General features: G+C 48.1%; 1 protein-coding gene across 1 annotated transcript; it reads right to left on the reverse strand.

Annotated features, from left to right (window-relative positions):
- Window positions 1-1,207: 1,207 nt before the first annotated feature.
- LOC137787046 (paralemmin-1-like) lies at window positions 1,208-24,952 on the reverse strand. The gene is made up of 8 exons (XM_068579254.1): window positions 24,613-24,952; window positions 8,003-8,055; window positions 6,884-6,964; window positions 5,014-5,078; window positions 4,423-4,558; window positions 3,888-3,915; window positions 3,062-3,142; window positions 1,208-2,523 (listed from the first exon to the last, which is right to left on the reverse strand). Exons 2-8 carry the CDS (start codon window positions 8,045-8,047, stop codon window positions 1,709-1,711), a joined length of 1,251 nt encoding a protein of 416 aa, XP_068435355.1. The 5' UTR covers window positions 8,048-8,055; window positions 24,613-24,952; the 3' UTR covers window positions 1,208-1,708.
- Window positions 24,953-25,141: the final 189 nt, after the last annotated feature.

Consider the following 25,141-nt stretch of genomic DNA (forward strand, 5'->3'; position numbering starts at 1 on the left):
TATTATCTGGGTCTCTGAGCTGCAGGTTTAAATCTATGAGTCTATATTTACACCTGCATTCAGGGGCTTAATGGCAGCTCCACCGCGTTTCAGGATTACCAACAGCAGCAGCACATTGTGTATAGAGCTCAAGCAACAGGACATATTAATGCGGCTTAATGAGCTTAACCTGTTTATGTTGTTATGAAGAATGCGATTCGAAACTATTAAAATACTTGCAGACTTAAGGCAGGTGCACTTTCATGAGTCCGTATCCAGTATTTGGGCATGAACGGCTGCTCTGCACACATGTATTCTCACATTTTTCAAGATTATGACATGATCTTTAACCCTATTCTTGTCTTTCTGGCTATGACCGGATAAAGATGCACGATCAACATCTAATCGTTTCATCACATAACATCAAAATGCTGAAGGGAGAGAGACCCACCTGCCCGTAGCGCTGCCGTCACCTCCTGCGCGATGATCGCGTGATCGAAGCCGATGGAAATATGAACGATCCGGCCGGCGATGCAGCTGATCTGCTTACGTGGAACAGCTGCACCTTCCTGTCCTCTGGGTCATGTGAGCAAACAAAATCCCTCTTGGAGAGGCAGTTCAGATGACCAGCGGCATTGTGGGGATTCACGTGCGTCTTTTCCGTGGTCAGAGCGTTAGCGTGAGTCTTCAGTGAACCCCTTATTGTTGTTTTGTGAAGAGATGCGGAAAAACGATGGTCTTTTATGCGTTTGGATATAAATTTGCGAGTGTAGTTAAAATTGAATGTGTGATTTCAAAGAAAATGGAGAACATATGAATTATATTTAGTTTTATCGTTGTATATTCCAGTAAACATCCACCGTCACGAAAGATTTAACAAATGACAACGATGCACCGAGCAGATACTTGCACTGTAGCGGACGTGAAGACCTAGTTTTAAAAAAGGAGACTCCTCCAGTGTCCCAATGAAATGTTTGGGGAATCTGTGTAATTCTCTTTTCCCAAAATTTGGATAATTTAACTGCTCGTCTAAATGCTCGAATGCCGTTTCAAAAGCGTTTCCCACAATGCTCAGAACATACTTGTGTTGGAGCAAAATCAAACCCCTTGTTGTTGTTTCAATGCACGTTTAAAGCCCAAAGTAGTCCAATCTAAAAAGGTACAGGTGGACCTTCGCTCTCCCAAAAATGTCCAACCATTCGTTGAAGGATTGAGTGGAAGATTAATATGAATTTAATAATGTTTATTGGTAGAATATGAACCCTTCCCATGACATGAAGAATCACAAATCCTCAGAAACACACCTGGTGTCCCACGTGGATCAATTGTTCAAAAGTCGTTATGACAAACATTGCTGTTTTTTTTTAAACATCTCTGAAATGAACATTCATTTAGACACAATGAATCGCACCGTGATTACTGTCAGAAACACTGAAGATGCTTCCGCTCTTTGGCTTTGTTCATTGGTTAAGCAAACAACAGCCGAACATACGGAGACGTTTTGGCTGGAAAGGCACAGAACAAGTCCTCAGGGACGTTTGAGACGAGAAACAGCTTCCTGAGGTGTTGACATTCTCAGCTTCGTCCACCAGAGGGAGGAAGTGGATCGCAGCAGTCCCTCACAGCGACTACAAAAGACCCACAACGTGATACAACGTGACGGGCGCTCAGCGTATCAGTCGTGTGGGCAGCCACGCAGCACCGAGCGTCTCTCCCTTTCATCAGATCCTTACATGACGGAGCAGCACCTGCAGGTCTTGCGCTCTGAAGTGGCTTCAACGGGCGAGGATGAGTTCTTCTGCCGGCCGGTCTCAGCTTCATCTCCCCAGACTTCCGCTCCCGCCCCGTTCCCGTCCAGGGGGACGTCCTGAAACAGCCGGGAGTCTTTCTCCTCCCGGGGCGACGCAGACGTTTCGGGCCCCAGGACGCGTTCTTCTCCCTCCTCGGTGATGATGACGTGCTCGGCGGTGAGCATGCCCCCGTTGTCCTCTCGGTCGTCTCCCTGGTCGCTGTCCGTGTATCCCAGGAACACCAGCGTGACCGGGCCTTCCTCCAGGCTCAGATCCTCCACGTTGCCCACTTGTCCCGCGATGTCTCCGGCCGCCGGCGTGCCCCCGTCCTGTTTTTTGTCCTCCTCGTGTCCCATGTTGGTGAAGCGCCCCTCGGTCCCCAGCTCGGCCTCCACGTCGTCGCCTCCAGGGCCGTCGGACCGCGCGGCGTCCCCCTTCGCCACGGCGGGACGGGTCGAGAAAGCGACGACTCCCTCCGGAGCTCTGGCGGCATCTCCGCTCGCCGCCTCGGCCTGGAGGTCGTCCAGCAGCACCGTCATCCCGACGCCGTCCACGACGCTCAGGATCTGCCCGAGCTCTTCGGTGGAGAGTTGACTTCCCGATCCGCCGACGGCGTGGATGCTCTTCCTGCCGTCGTCGAAGACGGCGGTCGCCGTCGGCGCGCCGGACGGCGCCGACACGGGCGCCACCGACCGGACGACGGTGGCGCCCGTCTTGGGGTCTCTCTCGACCTGAACGGCCAACATCCCCAGCACTGCAAAAAGAGACACGGGACGGGAACAGAAATTATGAAGATGAACTAAATTGTGACTCATTAGCAGCGAGGACACACAAGTATCACAGACGAGGGAGAGTTGGGAGGGCGAGAGGTTCAAAGGTTAACGTCGGGTCAGGAACAGAGCTTTGTGTCGCTAACATGAGCCGACACGAGAGACAATACAGACACACAATAAGCCCTCCAGCGCATTAAGAAAGGAACAAACAGAAATAACGAAGTGGGCTAAATATACCACTGTTCTCAGGCTTCTCCGTCCCATCGTTGGGTTTTACTCGGAGGGCATCGCAAGAGGAGCAGAGAAAGGATCATTCACATATCGAGCTCTGTCGCCTGAACTCCGGGTGAGATGCTGCGGCTCTTTGTGATCATTTGCTTGGGTTAGGGTTTCCAGCCCTGCTGAGTGAAATGATCAAAGAGCTGCAGGTGGAGGCGTTACAGGAGCTCACCTGCACCTCAGAGTCAGAAATACTGAATAATGACCTCATGGTGAGTTACACCGACTCCTGAGACTCACCTGATCGGCCTTCGTGCCCACTTTCATGAAACGTCCTTTGCGCCATTTCTTTGGAGGAGAGATCCTCGGCCTCTTTGTTCACTGAGAAAGAAGACGCACGTCTTTCAGTTAAACTACAACACAAACGTATCACTTTACTTAGAAATGAGTTGTTTTGTAATTATTTGCTGCAAATTGAAATCACCAAACTCGCAAAGTCATGATGCCGTTACTGTGGATGGACGGGTCGGGTGTATCAACGTTTGTAGGACGTTGTGCGTTACAGCAACAAAAGAAGTGCCATTATTTTGCATTTTGACTTCCTATCCACACAGGAAGTGGTAGTCAATAAACATATTTGGGTTCATAGAAAAATTATATATATATATATATATATATATATATATATATATATATATATATAAAATATTTCTGGAGCTTTTAACATGCTGTCATTACTTTAGCATGACTCCTAAATGTCATTAATCTAACATTCTTTAAAGTTTGGATTTGTTCTTTAGTCCGTCGAACGCACGGCCCCGTCAGCTTTTTCTGAAACTGTAACTTTGTGCACATCGGCCCGAAAAGGTTTTGGATAAACTCCTGCTGCCCTCGCGGCGTTTCTCGCTCAGCAGAACGACTCGTAAGACGCCGCCGCTGGAAAGCGGAGCCGCTCCCCCGCCTGAGGCTCCGTTGTGTCGGCCCGACTCCAACGACTCGTCCTAGTGCAGAGTCTTAGTTCTAGTGAATTATAATCTGGATGACAAGGAGAGTGACAAGGAAGAGCGACGGAGAGCTCACGACGACCACAGCCCCTTAGCCCCGCCCCCCCGGTGGTTTTCTTTACCTTCTTGCTCGTCCTCGTCAGTGCCAGCCTGCGGGGCAGAGAGAGAAAGAGAGGAGACACTTTAGGAGCTCTCCTCGGTCACACACTTAAAACACACACAGAGCATGCGACTATAACACACGCGCACACACACACACACACACACGCACATGCACACACACTAGTAATCGAGGTGAGGTGCCGTGTGGGTTCAGTCACGCGGCGATAAATCATTATGTGGCGGCGCTCGTTATCCATTTTTTATTCATGAAACATAATTCGAAGCGCTCACATCGCGGCCGCACGGGCTCGCGGATTATTTTGCCGTTTTTGCTGTAACGTTTATTTATTTAACACCCGAGGCCAAACCGAATACGATTTGCATCTTTTGACCCAACACATCATTTTAGGCCCCATTTCACAATCACCCGAGATGAGATTAAAGGAGACAAAAAGTCTTTTTCAGCCACAAGGGGACACGGCGTTTCCTTCCACTGCCAGCTGCCCACGTGCGCCTTTACAGTGAAGGCTCTCCAGAAACATCTGTCCGTCTCACCTGGCCGTTTGTTGCGACTGCAGCTGTACGGTCGCCAGACTCTTTGTGTTCTTCTTGGGAGGCCCGCTCCGAGCGCCTGGCGTCAGCTGCCTCCTCGTCCTCGCCCTCGGGCGTCTTTTGACTTCCGCTTCTCTCCCTGACACACACATCGGCACAGACGTGACACTTGTTAACACAAAAGAAAAGCGCATCAGAGCTCCGAAAAAGAAAAGAAGAAGAAGAAGAAGCAGGGCAGCGGACCAAGAAAAATAACGACATTATGAGTCGAGTGTGTGTGTGTGTGTGTGTGTGTGTGTGTGTGTGTGTGTCCATAAGCCACCACACCAGCTGTCACATGGCTGGCTCCCGTTTGATCTCGTCATGGTCGGTATAGAAGTGTATCTGTGACGAAAATACTGTTCTCACAGCTTCAAAAATAAAAATAATCTTTAGAAATGTGAGCCTTCATGTCTGTTATCTGTGTGCCAGCAGAGAGCAGCCCCCCCCCCCCCCCTCCTCCTCCTCCTCCTCCTCCTCCCTCCATCATGAATGTCTCAAGCACTTGTGATTGAATTAAGTGCGCGTGAATGAAGCTGGTAAAATGCGGCTCACCCTGTCGCCGGCTCGTCAGGGACGGGAGGCGCCTCACTGAGCCACTGCTCCCTCAAGTGCTTCCTCTGTGGGAGAACGTGACAAAAGGAAACACGACCAAGTTCAAAAGTAAAAAGGTCGAGACGGAGGCGGACAGAATGTTTGCCGATTGTTTTTAAATGAGTCCACATTCATCGTTAAACCCTTAAATCCTTCCCCATCAACATTCTCACACCTGACACTGGCACTCTGGATTTTCTCGGCTGTAGCTTGTTAGCTTATCAAGCTAATGTTAGCGCCAAAACTTTGGGAACGAATACCACGGCTGAAGCTGGCTCGTTTAAAAATAAATGTTAAACAAACACTTGATGGCTACAAACACCACATGACGCCCGAGTCTGAAGACCGTAACGACCGTAATGAATAATAATTTATTCTCCATAATACAAAATACACTACTGTGAATATTTTGCGTCAAAACTGTTTGTCTTCAGACCTGGTTGTTGTACATCGTTGTACACGTGTACTTGTACGGCTCTGAGTGGAAGTACTACCAACAAAAACAAGAGTTTGAAAAAATGTTAATGGGAGTGCAAATTAATCTCACAAAAAAAGAGTTTTCTGCCTTAAAGCTAACGAGCAAAAATGCTCTCACACGGACATGAAAGTGTGGTGAGCGACTGTGACAGCTTTTCAGACAGTTTTTGGGTATTTCCACAGTATCACGCCGTCTTAAAACCGTTCATAATTCCACTAAGCGCGACCACAGATGTACTCCAGCAGCGCGTGCAGAACACCTCATGACGGCTAAACGTTAGCGTAGCGACGGGGTCAAAAGGAGCTGCTACTGACCCCGTCACCGTGAGACACCGACGGGTTGACGCGAGTGCTTTCATAGTGCGTTACCACAATGTGTGTATTATTATTAACACATTTTTGGCAAACAACATGATCTTGTAACTTTTCTTGAGTCAAGGACTGAGCCGCTAACGTCCCCGTGATGTCATCCTGCAGCTAACATCGGAGCACATGTTGGGCTTTGGGAAAGTACACCGATGAGCCGCGTGCCCGTGTTGACGCTCGTTCGGCGGATCACGACACGAGGCTCGCCACCTGGCGGCGCTCCTCTCCTCTCCGTCATGTCGGCTCCTCCGCGAGGCCCCGCCGGCGCTGCCGGTTTGGATCTGACAGCCGCCGTGACAGCGGTTGTCTGCGAGAGTGACGGCGAAAAGGTGTCGCAGCTCCGTGATCCAAAGCCCGCCACAGACGTCCCGCTCCCGGGGTTAAGAGCCGACGTGTCACTCATTGCCTGGCGGTGGCAGCAGTGACACTGAAAACCTCCTAAAAAAAAAAGCCTTTCAAGCACTTAAAAACAACCAAAAACCCTTTGATGCACAGAGCCGAGTCCCTGTGGGCGGGACCAAACGAGATAGACAGCACATCCAACGCAGCGTGCTCACAGGACTGAAAACAACTTGCGAATGCGACTACATCACAATGAAGCCATAATGAAGCCATAATGAAGTCATAATGAAGTCATAATGAAGTCATAATGAAGTCATAATGACTCCACCCAGAACATCAGGGTCATAAGTCAGGACTGTGACATGAGGGTGGGTCCTTTTTGTCTTAACCTGAAGCAGCTGGGAAGGAGGGAAAACAATGAAAAACAAAATGCCTGGATCTCAGCCTCATCTACAAGACAAGAGTGCATTATTATATCAATATTTTGCCATTTTTATTGGCCGGGAATCGGATGAGAGGATTATAAACAATCTGTTTTTTAAATCTCTATTCAAGAGAGGAAATAAGCAAATTCTCAAAATGTTTTTTTAATCGTTCGGAGGACCAAGTTGTAAAGAGATAGTTTCACGGGAGACGTGTGAATCACCTTCTGCTGGGCCGTCTTCAACCGCTCCTCCTCCGTCTCCCTCGCCAGCCGCTCCTCTTCCTCCTGCCTGCGACGCCTCTCCTGGTGACACCACAAGTTAAACGTGAGGAGGAGAAGAAACACTAAATAATCTCGGGAGGGAATTGTTCGTCCCCGTCACGTCTGTCAAAGAGAGGGCCGACGAGTCGTGTGTTGAGACGCCGCTGTGAGAGAAAAGCTGATGAAGCAGGGTGTGCAATTCCCTGTTTTCACAAAGTCTTTGTACAACACTCAATCCCGACTGCGCTCGCTCTCCCGCTGCGGATATCACCGAAAACCTGGGAACTCTCGACAGCGACACATTGTCGCCGCCGCCGCTGGATTTACACTGCGTGGAAGTCGTCTCTTCAATCCTTACACACACACACAAAAAAGACAATTTACTCAACTTTCTAGGAACGTTACCGCCACTTACCCCTCTGCTTCTATCGCTCCTGTCAGTTCTCTCTCTTTAACGGCAAAGGAAACTTGAATCGTTCCAAAAGAAGAAGTTTAAGGAGAACTTAAGCAGCTGCTGTTTCTTCTCCCGACAACAGACTGAACCTGGTCCAAGCACACTGTGCTGATGGTGGAGGCTACACCCGCTTTTCTAATATAATTCTTCAGTTACACCCCTCTGCAGTCCTGGTGTCTGAAGACAAGGACTCTTCTGTACGAAAGCAGAGGGAGGGAGGGAAGGAAGGAGGAAGGGAGGGAAGGAGGGAAGAGGGTATTTTTAGGAGTAGAGGCCAACAGATTAAAGCGAGGCGATGCAGCTGGCGGAGCGCAGGGATGCCGGGAGGAATAGTTCAGCGACGCAGCACATTGCGCGCATGCCGGCTCCGTAGCCGCGCGAGCTGCAAACACGGCGACGCCCACTCCGCCAGAGGGCGTCGCCGGCGAGAGGCGGCGAGGTCGGGCTCACGGCCCCGCGGCCGATCTCTCTTCGCAGATCAGAACCAGAACGTTGCCCGGAGGAAACGCCGGGAAGCGAGTCCCTTTTGACACGAGGTGAAGGTCCCAGTCGGTTCAAGGCGGACTGAAGCGGACGGGCAAAAAGGGCAAAAAGTGAAAGGCAAAGTCAAAGAAGGACATTCTCACCGCTATGGCTTGCAGCCGTTGTTGGTACTTCTCTGCCTCGTCCATGCCGCGGCCTGAAAGGAAAGGAAATACAATCGTGAGGTCGCTAAATAGACACTAAACACACCAAACGGGGAACCCAGGGCCGGTAGAAAGCTGTACTTTTAAAGAGTTATCATACAACATGGGATTAACAATACCATAAATATGACATACTGTTGGTTTGTTTAACATTTAGCTTTGATTAAATAAACTATTAACAGCCCAACAGACACAACAGTAATATATATCACACGAGCAGCTGCATGTTTATGAGAGAAAAATAGAAATCCATTTCAAAAGGCATTTCAGACATGGAGCTGAGTGTTTTGATATTTTTAGCTGCGCTCGGGGCCGTGGCTCGAGGGACGCGGCGCCGGTCGGTTGTGCGTCGGTCGGTTGAAATTGAAGCTATTGGATGGATTATGATGAAATCATAATCATAATCCCCCCTCCCGAGGACGATGTGGAGAGACTTTGATGACCACCATGTTGGATGGACTGGACAGGAATGTGGTTCAGACATTCACGTGGATAGAGACGGTTCGTCTTGGCCGGAGGAAGAACACTTATGGAAACTGCGTTGGCGGACGTCCGTGCTCTCCATGCGGCGTTACATGAGAAGGTTATGTTTTTTCAGTTTGTCAACAGGGTTAAAGGAAGAAAAAACTACAGGCCTGGTCTTTATGAAGCCGTTCAATCTGGAGAGGATCCGGATCACAGGACATAAACAAATTCCTTTTTGCTTCCGGTAACATTGCGAGGCGACAGCGTCGGTCTGCGCTCTCCTTCTAGTTTTTGACAATATGAAGAATATACAACGCCATCAGCTCGACCCTTTAAGAGCGTTGACGTGATGAAGAGGCGCCGATTCAGGCGATGGACCCAGACGGAGTTCACGAAACAAAGGAGACGAGCCTCGGCGGCATCCGGTATCCGGTCGGCCCGCCACGACAACGAGGACGCAAACTCAGAGAGTTATCGACTGATGGAGGAGCACTGGGTGAAACACGAGAGGAGGAGCAGCGATGAAGAGACTCCGCTGCACCACAATAGATATCGATCACTTCACACCATCAGTCGCTGCATCGAAACCCTTTTGCCAAGAACCGGGCGAGTTCAGACGGGCGCAGAGAGCGGGAGGCAGCTGAGGATGGATATAGCTCTCATTCCTCACACATTTAACTCGCCCTCTGAACTCTCTCCACGCGGCCCGCAGAGTAAAAGTGGACTCTAGCTCCACCTGTTGAAATCATGTCTTCACGCCTGTGGTCCCGGTACTGGGGGAACAAAAGTTGAGGGAATGAAAAAGAGAAAACAAGTACAAAGAAGGAAGAAAAAAAAATCATATTAGATGCTGAACAAATCAATTTTTTAAACCGAGTCGTTATCTTTTCAATTAAATTTTCTGCAGAGACATTAGGATACGCAACAGAAGCTTAATATAAAAGTAATGTTCCTCGGTTCATAATCCTGCAACAGACTTCAGACTCGCTGCATGCGCGTTACATCAAAGCCCCTCAATGAGAGCCATATCTCTTTGAAGTCAGCGGGCTTGAAAACCCTCTGAGATGTAGAATAATTCGCCGTTAATGACTGTTTGTTAGTTCCCCAGAGATAAGGGAGATGAGTCAACGCGCCGCTCCAGAGCCTGAACTTCACATCGCCTTCTGGCGGAGCGCCGCAGTGGAGGAAGTCCTCGCGGTAAGTTTTGGGCAGTGAGGGCGGGACAATGTGGGTCAGATCCCACCGTGACCTCTGTGGGAATAAGTATCACACTGTGACCTCTGTGGGAATAAGCATCACACCGTGACCTCTGTGGGAATAAGCATCACAATGTGACCTCTGTGGGAATAAGCATCACACTGTGACCTCTGTGGGAATAAGTATCACACTGTGACCTCTGTGGGAATAAGTATCACACCGTGACCTCTGTGGGAATAAGCATCACACTGTGACCTCTGTGGGAATAAGTATCACACCGTGACCTCTGTGGGAATAAGTATCACACCGTGACCTCTGTGGGAATAAGTATCACACCGTGACCTCTGTGAGAATAAGCATCACACTGTGACCTCTGTGGGAATAAGTATCACAACGTGACCTCTGTGGGAATAAGCATCACACTGTGACCTCTGTGGGAATAAGTTTCACACCGTGAGTTATACGCACGATGATAAAATAAATGAAGCGACTTGCTGGATGATCGTGAAGCCAAACGTCCTCGAGCCAAGAACAGCTGCACGCCAAGTGTCTCTCCCTGCACGGTACGATTCATTTACTCATCTCAGACTGTCCTCTCCCCGTCCTCCAGGCATCCCATGATGCAACAGCACCCACTCTGGAAGTCGTGGTTCTGGTCTTTTGTCCGTGCTGAACATTCACTTCGTTGCTGGTGTTGTTCACACAGCATCACAGCTGATTTCATTCACATCGTTTAGTATCATTCATGGATATTCGTACACGTCTCTACGCACTTTGCTGCCGTTTGCGTTTTCCAGTTAGTCGCTAAGCTGCATTTTGTTGTCTTGAGCAGCGACAATACAAATGAAAATCCCACAAATCCCTGCAGCCGGCCTCCGAGATCTGGAGGAAAGCCTCGCCAAGGAGAGCCGCTAGAGCCGCCGCAGATTACTACGCTCACCGTTTTGGGATTACGCGTTCGACAATTGATATAAAAAAGGGTCAAAGTCGAAGCGGAGCCGGAGTCCCAGCAGTGGTGACAGCACGGCAGGTTAGACCCGCTGACACAACTTTGTGCGGCAGGGATAAAAAAAATAAAAAAATAAAGCGTTAAGATCAAGACAAATTAGATCCGTGACAGGCGGCGTCACCCGCGGAGTCCCGCGGAGTCCCGGGTGGCGTGCCGTGTTTTCGGCGACATGTGAAGGAGAAATAATGAGGAGCAGCGACTGTTCATGAAGGAGGAACGCCGCTGGGAGTCAAATATGAGGAAAAGAAGCTCATCGGGAAGCACAAAGTCACATATGAACCCCCCTGAGGGACGGGGGGGCTGCTATCTCCTTGTGACAGCGGCCCTCAGCACGCAGCGAGAGAGCATATGGATGGGATACTGTGTGTGTGTCTGTCTGTGTGTGTGTGTGTGTGTGTGTGTGTGTGTGTGTGGCCTGGAGGTGAATGAGATTAGACGCGGGGCGACAGTTTCAGTTGCCAGCGTTTCACACGCGCTCTATTCTCATGGTCGCCCCGTGGAGACGAGCCCGTGTGACGGACGTTAATCTCTTGAGACCGATATCTATCGTTTCCCCCTCCGGACACGTGGGAGGCGGTCAGACGACCGCAGAGAGCCCGACCGCCAAGGAAGGCCGGCGACGAACGCCGCTGAGAAGAAACGATCCCGAGCGTGTAAACCAAGAAAGGGGCAAACAGACGTGGATTAAATCCCGTGGAGGTTCATAACCCCAGGAGAGCCGCCGCAGTGCAGCGTTTACATGCAACAATTAGGAGGCGTGTGACCCGGCCGCCAGCACCAAACCTCACACACCTGCAGGATGCAAGCCTCTGTGGTGAAACGCTCAGCTGAACATGTTCACAGTCCGGTACATTCAAACACGTGCACTTGTCTCTATAGCTTCATGATAACTGTACGGGGATGAATCTTTGTATATTCACCCCGTTTCTTGACTTCTTTTATTTGATGTGGACGTCACAATGGCGTCAGAATTACTAGCACATATCTATGCACAAAGGAAATATATATATATATATAGTGTACATATATACATAGATAGATACACAAAGTATGAGGGTGTTAAATGTGTGAACAATGTTGTTTTTCTTTGTCCATTTCATCCTATTGAGGCTTAAAGTAACATCATTGAGAGGCCGGCGCCTTTTTGAGTTCGCTAGCTGCTAGCGGTCTGCTCTGAGAGACATATTTCAAACCGTCTCCCACTAGAACTAATGCAATATGGCCTGCCAAAATAAAAAAGAAACACAGCATTTTGTTCCTTGTAGAAAGTACAAAAACAAAGCGTGGTGGCAATTATTTTGTGAAGAGTTGATGAGATATTAGAAATCGGCGTGGCGTGGTGCCTGGGAGATGTCACACGAGCGATTCACACATCACACAGCGAAGAACAAGGCTCTGCTGCTTCGACCGAGCGGAAAAGGATGAAGACTTTGTAAATTAGCAGAGTGGAGGACGTCCGCGTCTCCTTCGGGAACACGGGGGATTCAAACCGAGGACTTCAAAACGCAGAAATCCTTCACCTTCCAAGGCGGCTGTCTCTACCCCGACTGCTTTTGATCTTTTCACACAGAGCTTTTCTATATAAAGATAAATGGAGGCTGCTCGCCCCGTAGCAAGTGAAATGTTTACCGAGGCTTCTGATGCGCAGTGAAAAGTGCACACGCGGAGCAGCACAACACAACAGAGTACTGCAACAAGCTGATAGGTAGGACAGAAGCTGCCAGGAGAGGCACAGATTTCAAAGCCTGCGTTACTTACAGGAGGGGCGGCATCGCATCTCCTCCAACCTTATCTTCTCCCAGGGGGGCTCAAAATGGCCTTTTACGGCTGTCACTTCCTTTTAACGCACAACTCGCTGTTCAGGTCTGCCGAGGAGCGACGAGAGGGGGTGTGAAGCGTCGCAGCGTCGGTGGCGCGCGAGAGGGAAGAGGCACTGTCTGCTCCTGGGTTTAAAAGTACAATTATAACAGAAGTTTGGGCTTTTTCTCTCTCTCGAGAAGCAAACCCGATAGTATGGTGAGAATAACAATCTTCAAAGTAGCGAGATCTCGAAGAAACGCCAGTTACAGTCGTCTGTTCTGTTTCAACGCGTTGGGGAGAAAAAGCTACTTTTGTTGTGTTGCCACTCGACAACACGGGCACACATTAGCTCGTCTGGGCCGGGCCGTGCTAATGTGCTAATGTGCTAATGTGCCACGCTAATGTTGACTGTGCCAAAAACACTGTGTCACCAGCAACACCCCCACTCTTTCATCCCTCACCGAGCACAATGCATCGTGAGCACGATGCCATTGCCACTACAATGAGCAGCATTAGCATTAGCGCTGGTTTTCTGCCACGCCGCTAACTTCTTTGCTGGAGTTTGATGGATTTCCATCTTTGAGCATATTATGAAAAACATATAAATGCCAAGTTCGTGGCCCTGCGTCGCGACCGAACTATCCTGTGTGCTCGTTCTAATGTTGAAAATATATAATTTTGAGAAGGTTAAATCTGAAGTTATGACAGTCTTTTTAAAATCTGTTCAGATTTTAAAAAACCCTGCGGTGTGCAGCGGGCATGACGGGCCAGAGAGCATCAAAGGTGCTGAATACGAGACGCTCTGCTCAGGTAGACTTTACTCTACTTTATCTTGACACTTCGCTGTAGCTGAAAGAAGACAATTACACAAGAATAATAACACACAGGCGGGCAGCGGACTGGATTCATACCACGGTAATACAGAGAATAGTGGGTAGCCATTTGTGATAACTACACACTATTTAGCATAAGTGAAGCATGAGTAAACACTTTAAATCATTTATATAGCATTGTTCCAACAGGAACACTCATTAGTATGCAATGCATGATAAATGTATCATCTGTATGTCCTTCATACTTAATTTACAAATGGGGAATCCATCATTTATAAAGTATAAAACCCCAACCACGAAATGCATAACAGTCAAGCTTATTAATCAGGAATACAACATTTACAACTTCATGACTTGCATACTGAGTTACTAATGCTTTTTAAATAAATGAAGTGTTTACTCATGCTTTACTAATGCTAAAGGGTGTGTAGTTATGTTGAAGTGCTACGAAACAACTGGACCGTCTTCATGGAGTCAGTAAGTTTGAGCATCATGTCCACGGGGGGGATGTCATTTGTCAGACGTTGGAGGACACCGGGTGGCAATAATTCACTGCATTCGAGTGAGCCCACATATCTCCTCCTCCATCATCATCATCATCATCATCATCTGCCGTGTTTGTGCGTCTGCATCGGTTAATCCGTACATTTAGATCCTTCTCATGCAGGTGCTCTTGCTCCCCGTCTCTCACTCTCTCATCTGTTCTCATCCTCCACCTTCAGGCGGGTTTATTTGTGTAGACGTTGTCGTCTCGCGGCGCAGATTGCGAGCCGTCGTGTGCGTCTCCTTCCGTCACGAGGGCCTCAGTGTGTGCGGGCTCCGTGTCAGTGTGACTTACTTCATCGTTGGCTCAAATCAGCGTCAAAGCCGGCGGCGGCGGACGGGGCCCGGGCCGCCGCCGTGCGCTCGCTCGCCTTCGTTTGTCTGAGCGGCTCCGCCGGCGAGCACTTGTTCGTCAGAAAGAGGAGGCGGGCCGTGATGCCCAGCAGGGTGAGCGCCGCCGCCCGAGCAGCCTTCAGTGTTTAGCCACGTCCCTGCTCCTCAAAGAAGTGATCAGTGAAACGCGATGTTGCTCACCGTTGCACACGATGCGCCGAGCGCATTTCTCGTCTCTCTCTTGTTTTGTTTTTTTAACTCGCGCCCCCGTGTGCACTTTCTCCAAGCGCCCCTCGGTGCACATGCTTCGATGCTCTGTTGCTCTCTCTCTGTTTTGAGAGAATATGATGTGTTATTTAGTCTGAAAGCGGTCAGAACAGAGCCGGAGAGCAGCTGTGGGATTGTTCAGGCCGGTGATCGGTACTTTTAACGGCCAAAATATGGATTTAAAAACAATGCACACGTTGTTTCCTCACTCATGGACTGCTAATTATTAACATCACAGTCACTGTGAAGTCACCCGTTTGCTCATGGACTGCCGCCTTACAGCCTTAAGTTACACATTTTGACAGTCCGCCGCCATCTTGGTTTTTGTTTTCTAGTTTTTTTGGCCTTTGCCATCTTGTTTTTTGTTGTTTTAACATCTTGTTTTTTTCCATCTCTGTTGTTTTTCAATGTAGCCATCTTTGTTTTTGAACATCGCCATCTTCAGCTGCTTTGTTTTGCCTCGTGAAGTGACACCAAAGAGTCCAAAAGATCTTTGAGGAAGACATTTTGAAAGTAGTAAAAACGTAATTATTGTTGCGCAGTGTGTGTTTTTAATCGACGCTGGAGACATAATTTTAATTTCAAGAGTTATTTTTGTCACAAGTTAATTTGAGAGCTACAATTCGTGCGAGTGCTTTTAACGAAAAACCATAAATTAGCTTCCTTTTTTCCTTAAAGTTTTGAACAAACGAGATACACCATGTTAATCAGATTATATGATACACATTTTGTCAGCTCGGGACAGCGAGAGGCTCTTTTTCACAAACTGTTGACTTGGCTGAAGTCGCTGCTAATTGACAATAGTTGCTGTTTCAGCGTCGGCTGCTACAGTACATCATACCTCAGCATGTTTGTGTGTGTGTGTGTGTGTGTGTGTGTGTGTGTGTGTGTGTGTGTGTGTGGTGCAAGAGCCTGCACACTTAACGCTGCATGGCAGCGTGTTAAAGTGGCGGTGTCATAACTGACGCTGGGATCTCCACATGCGCTCCCTCTCCCTGCATCACCTCCGGCAGGCCGTTATTCAAATGCCGCCACGGTCGCGTTTCACGGCCGAGCCTCCGCTGCGACCCGCCGGCCGCGGCGAATCCAGCTCGGTCCAAGAAGTGAACCGATATGAAAAGATAATGAGCGCGCTTGTGTGCGTAGAGCGGAAGGAGTCGACACGATGCAATTATCTCACAAAGCTAATACAATCAGAGAACTTTTACGCGAGGAATCATTCGGCACTCGGAGAATGAAAATGAAGCGTCCGGATCACTTCAACTGTCACCAGACATGTTTTACACAAACTGTACATTCTCGTGGTCTCCTAAAACACGCCCGGCTTTGCTTTGGTCAGAAGGAGCCGACCTCTGCAGGACCGGGAGAGTCTCAGATGCCGGCTGAGTATTTAAAAGCCTCCTCATGGCTTTGCCCCCCTCATCCGCCTCATCTCAACTCTGACGCTGTCATTTTATCAATCACACAACGGCCGGGGAATTCACTTTCAATTGAGCTCCAAGTTGACAATCAACACACATTGTTTCCGAAAATGAATGCTCAGCCTTTAATTATATACATACTGTATATTTACATGTGCAGCATTGCTATGAAATGCAGCTGATAGAGCGTTCCTTCTAGCTAGTGAAACCACACTGTCGTCCATTTAAGACAAAACAACAAGTGTAATCAAAGTCTTGTAATAATATGCCAATAACAGGAATTGCATTATGGATGATGTCAGGAATCTGTCTTATTTTGTTAGAAAAGAAGACAATTAATGAAGAAAAAGGTCAACGTTGGTATATTATTCTTGTACTTAAACAACTGGTGTTTCTGGAGCAGCAATACAACAAGTTTGCACAACAAATAAACACACAGCTCCTCGTGCAACATCGTCGCAACGCTGCAATTTTAGTTTCTTAAAGTACCGATAGCAGAGCCCTTAACTTAAGGTTTTATTTATTTAGGACCGGTCCACGCTTGGAACCGTATTTTTTCTGGGGGCGTCCCGGATGATGAAATGAAAGCTTAATAACTCTACACATTAAAAAGCTGCAGCGGGTCCTGCCCGAGGCTGTGAGCGAGTGTTGAGCAGACCGGCCTCACTGCTCTGGACGGTGTCTGACCTTCCTGACTCCCACTGTTTCCCAGGCTTTACACTTCTCAATCAAATTACAAGTTCAAAGCAAAGCCGACTGTGTAAACACATACGACGACGACAAAAGCCGATTAAAAGGAAACGTCATCGGGCATCTGCTGCACGTCTGAGCACAATGTGTGAGAAACGCTAAGTGAAGACTTTGGGTCAAGCTATTTGAACAGTTTGCTGACTCAGCACTGAACTCTGACCCTCCTCTTTAGGAGTTGCATCTTAAGACACAAAGAACAAAGATAAACTTTACCATCAGGCAAAGTAAGCGTCTGTCCGGGCCCCTCAACAAACAGGCTACTGATACAGTGACACAGTTTGATATAAAACACAACAAAGTATGTTTAATTTATACATTGTGCTCGCAAAGTTCATCACCCTCACCCAACGCTCATATACAAATGAATGGACTATTCCACTAAACTGTTTCTCAAAGTAACTACGAGTAGCTAGTCCAAGAGAAACAAGACGGCCGGCCGTCTTCAAAGCATCCATCGAGCGTGGTGTGAGGCGCTTGATGCAACTGCATTCAAGGCGTGTCCAACTCCGAGGTTTTGGACAGTTAAACGGCGCCTGAGCTTTATCTGTACAGTTGCAGATAAAGAGGCCTTCATCTACGCCACGAGGCAGGAGATGGAGGAGAGGAGACCCCGAGCAGACCGAGGGATGCATGTGTGCACCGTCCACTCGTCAGCCTGTGAGCGTGATGGAGAAGGTATTGTTTTCCTTAACGTGAATAAAAACATTGCACATTCAAGATGAACCACAATACAGGAAAGTTTCCACTGTGAACTTTAGTCGCGTAGGTTCATCCTACTATCTTTAATAACGCAGCCTTTAAATAGCATTTGGCTCTTCGTACTTATGTACATACACAATAAACAAGATAATTATAAAGAAGACATTACAGACGAAAAGACGTGAAAGACAGCAGTCAGAGTAGTGCAGAAGGAGGATCCACTTCTGATCTGTGGCACTTTAAAGCAGCAGTAATATTTTCCATCAGAGAGGGTTAGTATCAGGCGCGAGGGAGCCTCGTCTCTGGTTTGGACCGGGGTCGCCCCCAGATCCCTAAATCCACCCCGTGCAGCGAAGAAGCACATAAGGCTTGTCGGCACACAACCCCATCACCTGTTTACATCGCCCGCGGCTTTGTTTCCGTACGCCGGCGTGCCTTTGCTCGCACACAACTCGAGCTCCCCGGAGTCACCGAGCCTTTTAAATCACCTTCCCCGTCGCTTGCCGCCGAGTAAAGCGCCGAATGATGAAAGCGATAAATCCCCCAGTGGCTCTCTCTCTGTCTCTCTCTCTCCGCGGGACATCCCCCTCCTGGTGATGGAAATCAAAGAGCCGCTGCAGCCGGCACACGCGACGCTCGCACTCTTCAGACAACGGGGGAACCATACGATTTCACCGAACGTGCGCACGCGCTGATCCACCCCGCGAGGCGGCCGGGGGGCCGTGGACACGGAGCTCGATGGACGTGGCGACGCGCACGAGGGGGGCATTGATGCAGCGTTGTCCATCCACCCCACGCTGCAGATTGAGCTCCGTCTTCCTCTATCTGGCAGCGCTGCTTAATTCTTGTTTATTCAACATGGGACATGGAGTGCTGGGGGCACACACACACACACACACACACACACACACACACACACACACACACACACACACACACACACAGACACACCATCTGATCTGTGAAGGAATGCGTCTGTATGTGTTGTGCTTCAGGCGGCCTGTGAGCTAAATCCACATGCAGCAGCGTCGCTGCGGGCAGAGAGATAAACAGGAGGCCCCATTTTAAGCTCAACAACCCTCCTCTGTTTCCCCATTTCCTTCATGTCCACGTCCTCTGCCCTTCCTCTCCTCTGCCCTTCCCGTGTCCCTCCGAGAGACAGGGATCTGATGTTCCAAGAGCACAGATATAATGGGTTCACGCCGCATGAAAAAAGGGATTACCTATCACCGAAGGTCAACACACTGTACATGGCGCTAACGGCGGTTTCAAGGGGATTAAAAAGGAGCGTGAAACATGTGATGGGACATTAACGTGCATATGCTACACATTCATGAGTTTCCCAGCGCTTTCACACCGATAATCTAGGAAAAAGTAAATGTTTCGTCCACCTATTTGATGTCCGGTTACTCATTGATCTGAGTTGCGTCACCGTGGCGCTGCTCCCTGCGCGCTCAGCCTTGGCGCGCTCCACGCTTCGCTCTGCGGTGACATAGTAGAACGTGTGGGAAACACATGGACGTGAATGTTGGTTTCGCCCCGGAGCAAAAAGCGTGATCGTTGCAGGAAGTCAGGAGACGTTCGTGTGATACGAACAAACAAAAAAAGACTTCTGGAAAAAGCTGCAAGCGAACGAGGACGAATCACAGAGTGAACTTTGGACTGCAGAGTAAAAGTCTTGCACACTGATTCCTTCATGGAAACACTAAAAACAGATGTTGTGGAGCTAAACACTGGACTGGGCAATGCGTCAATACCACATTGGGATAAGACATTATGTTGGGAGAAGATATCATCTTAGAGTTTGGACTTTGTAACATGGTGCGTGTTCCCGTTTCCTCACTTTAGAGGCTGCGTTACTCTACAGTGATGTAATCTTCTACCTGCTTCAGTCATTATATCCTCATTACTGATTGTTATAAAAGTCCCATTGTGTTAAGATTTGGTGAAAGCACCAATAGTCAACTCGATATCGAGGCATCAACAATATCGTGGTATTTGACGTTCTCCACGTCGCCAGCAGCTCCACATGATCTTTCCATGTCGGTTGGTCGCGACGTCGTCTGGTTTCACGTTGTCATTTGGTACATTGTGACTTTAAAATATAGGTCGCGACTGCTTTAAGACTTCCTTCCTGGTTGGTATGGCAACACCTGTGGTTAACAGTGAGATCAGTTTGAAATAACACATGCACACATCACCGGGCTGCAAACCGTAGTCACAAAAAAATAAAAATACTAATTACTCCCCCTGGATCCAACGCCCAGCTCCGATTAGCACCGTTTCAAACGCAATTACAGGAACCTGGACAACAGAGGTGGACGCGGCCATCACAATCACAGAGAGGCAGTTAAAGAGTGCCAACACATTAAACACATTAAACACATTAAACACGTTGGTGCTGACGGCAGCTGAACAAAAAAAAAGGATTTGATGTTGTGAAAAATGCAAACGGCTTCGCCAGCAAGTCAGGTGATGAATGCTGTTTTTTTCAGATTTTAGATCTTTAAAATAACTTTACGGCTCACAACACAGCAGACTAAAGTGTTCTTTGTCTCCAGCGAGTTTCTGGAGGTTTTCATTCAATAAAACGGAGGATGAAACCAATGGCCGTCTGTCCCTGTTGGTATATTAATTCACCTTGAATCACGCCACATGTACATTACATTTATCTCCGCATTGCATCATGGGAAACAAGGCAGACAAACCCGATTGGTTCCTGCAGCTCCTTCATGAAGTTGGCCCGACATCCAACCTGAGGTGTCGTTACAGTACTTCTAAACTGAAACAGCCTCAATATTAAATGTGTAATAATGTGAAATAATGTGCCTCTCCATACAAGTACCCATTCACATTTTCCTTGGTTTTTTTTCTAGGAAAGTATTTTTGTGCCTGCCAGAGATACCAGGTCAGTAAAGACTACTGTGGAAACATGACATGCACTTAAAATCGGTGTCTTCTACCTTGTTTGGATCGTTAGAAATACGATCCTTTATATATCTAGTGTCTGCTGGCAATAAAATTGGAACGAGGGAAAACTATTTTGAGCAATAGAGATATTTCTGGCCTCTTTCTTTAAATAGCCCTCAGTGGCTGTGCTCCCAATATCACTTCATATTTCGACTTCCATTTCGCTTAATCTGCTCTGCTTCCTGTACAAAGATGCAAGTCAAACAGCCTGAACCAGGGATCCATTGCAGAGAATCATCTCCCTCCCCGGCCCCGAGCTCATTAAAACATACAAATAGCTGGCAACTGGCCTGACTAATGTTTTGGACCCAGACTTGGTATAAATACTGATCTAAAGAGACTCTAGGTGCTGCTGAGGGGTAATCCAGTTGAAGGTTTAATAGGGTTAATTAAATATGAGAAGGAAGAGAAAACTATCATAATCCAATCACAGTTTGCAAATGGAAATGATCTCCATGCTCATTATACGTCCATCAGACTGACCGTGGATTATTATGAGCTAGTTTCTCTTTCACTCTGTGGTTAAATAATACATAACTATGAGCTTTAAAAAAATGTTTAAAGCTGTATATTAGAAAATAGTCCAAATGTGTTGATGCCAGTTCCTCAGGGTCCAACATGGTGTTTTTAAATGTCTTGTTGCATCGGTCCACAACCCAACGACAGACCGTTTAATAGGATTTGAAGCAGAGAAAAGCAGAAAATCTCCATATTGGAGGCTGAAAACATCCCATCTGCCATTTATGCATGTGAGAAATACTTCAACGATAAATCCGTTATCAAAATGATTGGCGATTGCTTTCATATCGCTTGTTTCAAACTCTCCAAATGTTCAGCTCTCTAAAAGTAGTCCCATTCCTGAGCGGATGAATGAGGTCATCAGGGGTCAAGACTAGATCCAATGCCCTTCAGGTTGAACATGTGCACAGCTTATACTATCACAGCTCCGCTGACGACACACAGTTACACCTCTCTGTCCTAAATAACAGATGAATTATTCACAGGCGTGGAATATTGGATGTCCTACAGCAGGACCTTCATTTCCAGAGCCTCGTCACCAGCAGAACAAGACCGGCCGCAGTGCGGTGCTTCATCATTTTTATATTTTTCATCGCTGAGCTAGAGTGGGCTCTGATTGCACATTCAACATCGGAATGATTGCACAGTGTTTCCAATAAAAGTTGATTTATGAGCCCCACGCTGACCATATCTGCACTGCAGGCTTCCCCCATAACCGGGGTCACCTGACGAGAGAGCGACGGGCCTGTGGGACAGAAAGCCTCATAAATTATGCAAAGTAAGAGAGCGGTACAAAGACAAAGACGGAGACGGACGTATGATTGCGACAAGCAGCTGGGAGGGAAGAGAGGGAAAGAGGGGCCGAGACCGTGAACCATAGTCTTTGTTCGTCTAATGAAGTCGAAGAGCGATGGCTGTTAAATCAGCAGACATAGCAAACAACAACAAAATCAGGGTTTTGTGTCCCGGGCGGCGCCATCCATCATGTTGCAAATCTGATTCACGGGTCGGAAACTGACAGCCCGTTGTGTGCTGCGGGGCCCCGCATATACTCGGGCCTCTTTGTCAGCATATCAGCCTTCTTCTCCGACCATTTTAAGCCACATGATGGCAATCTACAGCCTGGGAGGTTTAGCTGGGACTGATACAGAGTCTGTGTGTGTGTGTGTGTGTGGTGGGGGGTTAATACTCATCGCAAAACCGAGTGATACGCCAGTGAAACTGTCTGAGAAACTGCCGGCATCCTCAACTCAGGAAGTAACCCATCAGGGTGGAGATGAGTCGATGATCGAGCTTCACCATCGCGTGCAGAAACTCACTTGGAGCCACCGGTTCAAATGAAATGACATCAGTCTCGAAAGCTGCTTGTGCAACACGTATTCACAGTAAATGAACTACGCTGCAAACTGCACACACCAACAAAAGAACCAAGGAGACTCAATTTATTGTCGCGGCCCTGACCGTCTCTGACAAACAGGACAATATTAAAACCAGTAACACGTTCGACACAGAGACTCCATCCTGTTGGTCCACCACATCGGTCCTGACTGAAATATCTCAACAACTAGTGAATGGAAACGTTGTACAGACGCGTACGGTAGCTGTGCGTACGGTGTTCATTCATATTGAACACGCTTACGTGTTGTACTGCGTGTGTCGCTATCGGCAGATCAGACGAACAGTTCGAAGGAGATGTGAATGACATGCAGACAAATATACATCGCTGAAATATTTAGACGTACAGCTCTACCACGGAGGCACGATGCCACTTTTCCCGACACGCCGCCCTCAAAGGAAGACATTCCCGCCTTGGCAAGGGATGATTCAGCCCTGATCCGCCCCAACGTGGATCTACTTATTAATCCTCCATAAAAAAAAGCCAGGATATTATTAGCTTGACTAAGACGCGTCATGCTGGGGTTTTAATTTATCACTCATCTTTAGCACATTTACGGCAAATCTGAGCGCTGCAATAACTGTTAGATGACACAGTGAAATATCAATTACACAAAGTGGAGAAGAAAGGACGTGGCATTCAGTCAGGTGAAGGAAAGCCGTGAAGGAGAACAGACGCTAACAATAGCTCACCTAGCCTCTCGCCCGGTTCCCCACTGTACTCGACATTTTGGCCCTCACGACCTCATTGTGCGCCTGAGTGAGCTGGGCCGTCTACGACTAAACGTCCCGACACATCAGAGCTCTGCGGGAAGTTCAGAGTCTGATGCTCGCTTTTCAGTAAGATGCCTGTTTGTGAGATTTTACGCTGACCTACACAACAACCCACCAGCCCTCCTCCTCCTCCGTGTCGCCAACCCTTTGAACTCCATGCACAAAGTCCCGACACGACGGGAGCGTTTCCTTTCTTTTTTTTAAAGATTCTGTCCAGATGGAGCGTGAAGAAGCATTCCCCTTCATCTCTCTCCTTCTCCCATCCTCTCTTCGTCCGCCCCCCCCCCCCCCCCCCACCACCACCACCCCCGCTGCGTGTCCTACCTAATGAGGCGCTCCGATTCAGCATGTGGGTGTCTTTTTAGCGAGTCTCAGCAGCCTCGGGCGCCACATCCGGAGTGCTTGTAACACTGTCAAAACCCTTTGCCGTGCTGCAGGTTTCAGTGAGCCTCTCTCTCTCTCGCTCACAGCTCAAACACATAAACGCATCAGCACACACGCTTCTCAACAATCTGTACGGAATAGGACACCCTCTGTCCTGCAGAGAAGAAAACGCTCCCCCCGAAAAAAAACTGTACTTTTACTAAAGTAGGGGTTTAAAACAAGATTTTAAGCTGTAACAGAATAGTTTTTCATGGTTGTATTAGTACTATTACTCCAGTTAATGTGAGGAACTGCTTATGAAACAGTCTTAATTCTGGTGCTGGGAAACAATATTGTCGATAGACATAGTAACTAAGTCTCTTAATACTCAAGACTCTATAATCTATAATATTATCTAATGTTTTATTAAGAAAAGTAGAGTGAAATGATGAGGTGTCAGGTAACTTTGCTTAAATACAGCGCCACTGCCATGTCACCATGTCATAGATGGGCTGTTACACTGGACCTCACACTTCCTATAGTGCAAAGCCGCTTCCTAATCCGGCTTCTTTGACTATTCCCCCCCTAAAAAAGTGGGAGAGAACCGGGGGGCCACGATGAGGGCGATGACAGTGATGCTGATGGGTGGCGGTGGTGTGCCGGGACCGCAGCCAGCACTTTTAATCAAAGCAACCGGTCTGAACGGGCTCCAGGCGCCTCGGGGCGACAGCCAGCGAGTCCCACAGCAACTCGTCTCCTTAACAGTTGGGTCACATTAACTCCGTCTGCTGCCCCGGACCGAGGACTGTGTTGTGTCCACTGGGGATGAGGATGATGCATTGGAAGTCACCCGGCAATGACTCGCTGGTTACTCTTGTGGATCTGTGCAGCTTACAAAACAGCTATTGAGGTTGCAGACAGGTTTGTTTGAAGGGGGAGGGGGGTGCAAAACCTACATCTGTACGAGGTTATCAATACATGTTCATGGGCATATGAGTTCCTTTTTTTTCATCCTGATTTCATTTTGAGACAGAGCACTGCTGTTACTTCTAATCTCCATCCTCCTCCAACATGTTTTCAGAGTTTCTCCATGCATATTTTGCTTGAATTTGCAAGTAGATGAGATGTGTTGTGTAACAGCACGTCGTCAGAAAATGTACAAAATAACTGTTTGCCAAGCAGGAATAAACAATAATAAATAAAGTGTCTTACCTTTCCTTTCACAACGGCAGTTGAGTTCCCAGCAATTAAACAGGAATTATTATGAATTTCACAGACTGCTCTGGCGTTGCTGTTCACTGCGTCACTCGAGGGCTTTTTAGGGGACTTTTGGAGCCCAAACTGACCAGAAGTTCACTAACTGAGAGGTGGGAGGGACTTTAGCCTGGTGTGTGTGTGTGTGTGACTGTAGTGTGTGTGTATATGTGTGTAACTGTGGTGTGCGTGTGTGTGCGCGTCCCTCTGCAAGATGACTACGTCGCGTTAGCTTGTTTCGCTATCGAGCTGCTAGCGGTCACACCAACGGCTGAACCTCTAACTTCTCTACGTGATTTCACTGTTTTGCTCCCTGGACGACGAACGAACTCCCGCTCCCCGAAATCAGCAGCGAGCCCCGCCCCCTTCTCTAACTTTCGACCAATCACAGGTCCGCTGTCTCATACAAATCCCTGTCATTGGTCGCTGAAAAATGACTGACAGGCTTTCACGGCTCGTCAACCTCATGATACGTTCAGTGGCACCC

This window comes from Clinocottus analis, unplaced genomic scaffold (genome assembly GCF_023055335.1).
Source record: "Clinocottus analis isolate CAN_PGR_092001 unplaced genomic scaffold, fCliAna1.0.p SCAF_16, whole genome shotgun sequence".
Lineage (NCBI taxonomy): Eukaryota > Metazoa > Chordata > Actinopteri > Perciformes > Cottidae > Clinocottus > Clinocottus analis.

Excerpts from the sequence above, each read along its gene's own strand:
- LOC137787046 (XM_068579254.1), bottom strand. The coding sequence starts at position 8,047 with ATGGACGAGGCAGAGAAGTACCAACAACGGCTGCAAGCCATAGCG. Across the intron at positions 5,079-6,883 it reads TGAAGACGGCCCAGCAGAAG|AGGAAGCACTTGAGGGAGCA; the intron begins GTGATTCACACG and ends GTTCTCCCACAG. Across the intron at positions 3,916-4,422 it reads CAGTCGCAACAAACGGCCAG|GCTGGCACTGACGAGGACGA; the intron begins GTGAGACGGACA and ends TCTGCCCCGCAG.